General features: G+C 33.7%; 1 protein-coding gene across 1 annotated transcript; it reads right to left on the bottom strand.

The window, feature by feature from the left end:
- Positions 1 to 577: 577 nt before the first annotated feature.
- On the bottom strand, positions 578 to 3,462 carry LOC103129290 (macrophage mannose receptor 1-like). The gene is made up of 5 exons (XM_007540332.2): positions 3,349 to 3,462; positions 3,190 to 3,252; positions 2,678 to 3,061; positions 2,219 to 2,575; positions 578 to 1,264 (listed from the first exon to the last, which is right to left on the bottom strand). The coding sequence occupies exons 2-5, from the start codon at positions 3,221 to 3,223 to the stop codon at positions 903 to 905; spliced, it is 1,137 nt and encodes a 378-aa protein (XP_007540394.1). The 5' UTR covers positions 3,224 to 3,252; positions 3,349 to 3,462; the 3' UTR covers positions 578 to 902.
- Between the last annotated feature and the right edge of the window lie 1,641 nt (positions 3,463 to 5,103).

Raw genomic sequence — 5,103 nt, 5'->3', positions numbered from 1 at the left:
ATTGTTTTACTAAAACGATCTGAGTTTTAATGGGATAAATGTATAAGCAATGGAGAGCAGAGAACAAAATGTATTGAATCTGGTACTGAACAGAATATTTTACTGACAATCCATCAGTTCCATCCATATTAATATCCTGAAGAAAACAGCAAACAATTGACCTTGTACATATTGCATTAGCAGACACATTGCATCATGGGATCATTCTTCCAGCCACCATTATTGTCTTTATCTCTACCGGGAATAAGTATATTAGTAAATCAAACACTATAACCCTTTGATGTCTCCCCCGATGTTTAAAATGTGGTGTTTTGTTGCTAGGTAACCTAATTTATGCAACAATTTATGTTCAATCTAAATTGTGGGCAAAATGTTTACTCTTCCCTATTTCAGCTTGGCATCATAAGTCAGGAGAACTTTACAGAAACATATGAACTAAAGACAAGAAACCAAAATGAAAATTTATTATCAATTATGACTCTGCTGGTCCACATTTATTAACATGTTTTCTTTGTGGCAGTAATTCACAAAAACACATTAAACCTTATGAATAAAAAACTCAATAAATGTTTGATTATTTATTATCTTATATACAGCATTTAACATGATAGTTTAATATATTGATCAATAACAAGTGAGCGTTCTGGATAGCTAGAGATTATATACATGGATATTATTAGATCATATTTAAAACAAGTACCGTATTATGATTTTATCGTTCTTAGGGTTATGATGGACATATTTCTTTGAGTAAACATAATTTACATGACACACATGGCATATAACGTAAAACAGAACAAAGTCCAAACAATTTGACTTACAATATTCAATCTTTCCCTTTTCTACATATATCAGCATTCATATACAGCCTGTTTGAGAGAAAGTGTTATATGACACATCACTTATTCTCCTGGTGGATGTTTAGAACAGATGAAGTTAAACTTCTCTGTATCATTTTTTTTAAACCACTTGTGATTTCCTCCCGTCTCCATGGCTCCAGACATGTCACAGTCATCCATCAGTCCATCTTGGTTCCAGTTCTTATAGCTGACCGCCTCGTCACTGACCCAGAACCAGACATCCAGAGTGCAGGCGTAGTGCAGACCCATCCAGACAAAAGGAGTTGAAGCAAACTGGGCTTTTTTCTGGACCCGTCTCTGCTCATCAGAGACGGTGATGGTGACCAGGCCATGGTGGTTCGTTCTGCAGTAGGTCAAGGCTTCATGCCAGGTTTTATTTTCTTTGATCAGGATTATTGTACTTTCTGTTGAAATAAGGAAGACAAACATCTTATCTGTAGTTTTACTCAGGCCAGTGTTGTGGACTAATAGTTTATGTCTCAGTTTGTCCACCCATCGATGTTAGAGGGTTAGTAATATGTGATTTCCAGATACAGTGTCATTTTATAGCATAATCAAGTACCTATGTTAACTCAAGTTGTGATAAAAAATGTTGTATGTAAAAGATAACTTAGAAGAAATTTAATGTAGTAATAATGCCTTAAAATTGGGTCTCTGTTTTTTTTTTTTTTTTTTTTTTTTTTTTTTTTAAAACTCCTGCTCTTTCTGAAACTCCACCTTCAGGAAGTCAACACAAAATGGCTCCTCTATTAACTCTTTAGCATTTTTCATCCACTTTTCACTGAGAAATAGCTTGAATGATGAACTCAGCAGATGTGCAATTCCACCAGGTATTTGCTAATTGCTGTTGGCTGGTCTGAAGGAGCTGAGTGGAGGAGTTGTGGGGTAGCACCAAACGATTGCAACAGGAGATTAAGGAATTTCTAAAACATGCATGGAGAAACAAGGCAACACTTCAAGTATGTTTCTGATGAATGAATAACATTATAAAATTATGTAAAATTGATTTTACATAATACTGCCCCTTTAAGAAAGTCTCTAACATAAGGGCTTATCACAGAAACAATACCAACAATGGATCAGACTTTAATTTCATTCCATAATGCTAAATCTACCTTTTAGATATAAATGGAACCAAACCTTTGCAGGAAAAAAAAAATAATAAGAAAGAAGGATTTGGTTTAAAAAAAATAATTTTAAGAGTCATAATTTTGATGAAAAAAAGCTAAATCAAATTCAGTACTTGTATGCATGGTGCTTATAAACCCAGAGAGGGGCTACAGCAAAAAGAAGAAAAGTGAACTTGATCCCAATTGTTTGACCAGTAATGTACATGCAAATAGAAAACAACATCTTACCATCATAACAGATGAAGGGTTTTTTCTTGTTGCAGTTCTCATTCTTCCATCTGCCTCCATCATCAAACACAGTCATGGCACATTGACCACTGTTGATTCTCTGATTGTCAAACTTCAGATTCCAGTATCTGAGGGAGGAACTGTTTCCATCTGACCACATCCAGGTGTCACTAAACAAACCGATAAATATGTACCTTGAATTTGCAGTCATTAAATTTAACCCCTTGTTCACTTCTCCATCCTGTAGCTGCTTCAAACCACTGATCAGGTCTGTGTGTTTCTCTCTACAGTAACTCTGAGCTTCTGTCCAGTTCTTTGATTCATAAATCAAGTGGTATTTCTGTAATGAATTGTTTTCTGTGAAATAAAAAAGTCAGAGCTCAAAACACTTTTATATGAAAGTCTTGAAATAAACATTATTGTGAGGATCTAGATTAAAACAAATGAGTATTTTCTCACCATTATAACATAGAAAGTTCTGCTTTTCATTACAGGATAAATCTCCCCATTTAAGAAAATTAGAGCCATCTTTCCATATAATCGCACAACTTTGGTCTCCATTTGGTTCTCCTGTTGCCCAATTTTTCTCACTTTCATTGAACTCCACTCCAGGTAGAGACCAGTGCCATGATCTCTGTGTGTTTGTTTGATCATACAGACCAATCCAAGCTTCACTCTGATCTCCAGCTGAGATGTTGATGAGTCTCTTCATGTCCTTCATGTTAGTCACTGTGACCAGGTCAGTGTGTTTCTCTCTGCAGTACTGCTGAGCTTCAGTCCAGGTCTTTTCCTCATTAACATAGTGATACTGATAGAGCTGACAGTCCATCAAATGATTCTGAACTAAAAAAAAAATAACAAAGAAAACAGTTTTAAATCACATTACATCAGAATAAAACTTTTCTTGTGTTCTCATCCAATGATTTTATGAGGGCATATAGTCTCCATAATATTTATTCAGATCAACTTACCCATCACAGTAAGAAAGAACAAGTACCACTGCATGATTACTGTAGTTTGTGTAGAGATCAACACTAGAGGAAAAGTCAACATCAAACAATGAATATAATTTCTAGAAATCCCATCCCAATAATAATCTACATGTATACTGTCATGAAAGACAAACTTACATTTGATTACGTCCTTTCACATAGATTCAAAATGATCCAACAGCTCGATGTTTGTTTGTAGACCGTCCTCAGGGAAATGCTCAGTGCCTGACACTGATCTCTTGTTTTAGCACATAGACTATTTGAATATTCAAACTTTCAAAAAAAAAAAAAAAACCTATGCTGATTATTTGCGTCATGGAATCCAAAACAAGTGTAATGTCAGGTTAGGTTTCATTACAAATTTTTGAAGTGTTTTTGTTTTCTTTCTTTTCCAGTTTAGATCAGAAACATATGGCCTGCTGTGTTCTGCAAGATCAGAATATTTTTTTGTCATTTATTTATAGTTCAGTTTTGTTTTTTGTTTTTTTTTAAACTGCTTCATTGTCATTTGGCCCAACTTAATTTGTTTCAGCTTAATATTTCAGTTATCTTGATTTAATGCTGTAAAACATTTTTGGAGGAAACACAGAATTTTAAAAATATGGTCAATTCTGATTGTTTTATCAAATTATTCTGGGATAAAAAAACTGAAGTATTTTGTTGATTCTTTTAGGTTTCGCCACACCAAAAAGAAGGAAAAGTTGTGTCAGATAAAAATGTTGCACATTAATTTTTTTTTTCACTGCTTTGTGGACATGAATGCTACTAAACAAGATCAATAAAATTACCACAAAGCATAGCTGCAGATTGTAGGGCATTTTAAAACTTAAAAATAGCATGATTGAACCTCTTTCTGAGAATATTTTCTTCAGTGACAAACATTTTATTTATGTTAATGTCATACAACATGTGTCACCACTGAAGACATTTTGATATCACTTTGCAGTTGTGTTTTTTTTTGTTTGTTTGTTTTATCATCAAATTCCTGTTTTTTAACCAGTCCAGTTCCAGCCATAAAACAAACTCATCTAAACCCAAAGGTGTCACAAAGTAACACTCAGCCTCAGTTTACATCCTGCTTGCTTACATTGTGAAATTACATCGGGTTAAAAAGATTTGGTAAGAAATAACCAATTTCTCGTTTTTCAGTCCAACATGGAAAAATGAGTTTCAAGTAAATCAGCAGTTTTAGGCTAACATTTGAATAAATAGTGTCTAAATTCAATATGCCTGATGGTAACCTTTTTAAATATTACCAGCTGAGAAGTTTTATTAGAACACAAAATCAAAAATATGTATCCCCTCATTGTCTACCGTACACAAAATATTCAAAGTAAATTTTGCGAAACTAAACACACTGTGATGAACCCGATACGGCAACACTCTGACCAATAATGAACACAAAGAACTGAGTATGGCAAAACAGGCCTGAACATAAATAAGCAAAAAAAAGATTTAAACACAAAAGAAAACCAAAACCCAACAAGCCTGAAACGACCGTGTTATTACCACTAGATGTCTTGCAATGCTAAATAAAATTAGTAGTATTAGTTTTTAAAGTTTTATCATTTCAAAAAAGCTCAGATATTATAACGACACAAAAAAGCCACACATGATATGTGGAATAAATGTGAAGGAGAAGTGCACACTCATATCAGTTGTGTCTGGCAATGGATTGAACACCAATGAAAATATGACAAGTGGTAAAACAATGCATTTAAAGAATTTACGGATTAAAGAACCTTTCGCTCCACAGTTATTATCTTTTTATCTTACAATAAACTGAAGATTAAATAGGACCAACAAACACTTGTAGATTTAAGTATATTATTGCCAAAAAGGAGTAATGGCCAATTTGTGAAAAAGAAAATTAGAAAACCAAAGATAAGCAGC

Source organism: Poecilia formosa, unplaced genomic scaffold (genome assembly GCF_000485575.1).
Source record: "Poecilia formosa unplaced genomic scaffold, Poecilia_formosa-5.1.2 Scaffold533, whole genome shotgun sequence".
NCBI lineage: Eukaryota > Metazoa > Chordata > Actinopteri > Cyprinodontiformes > Poeciliidae > Poecilia > Poecilia formosa.
This window is presented reverse-complemented; position numbering and strand designations above follow the sequence as displayed.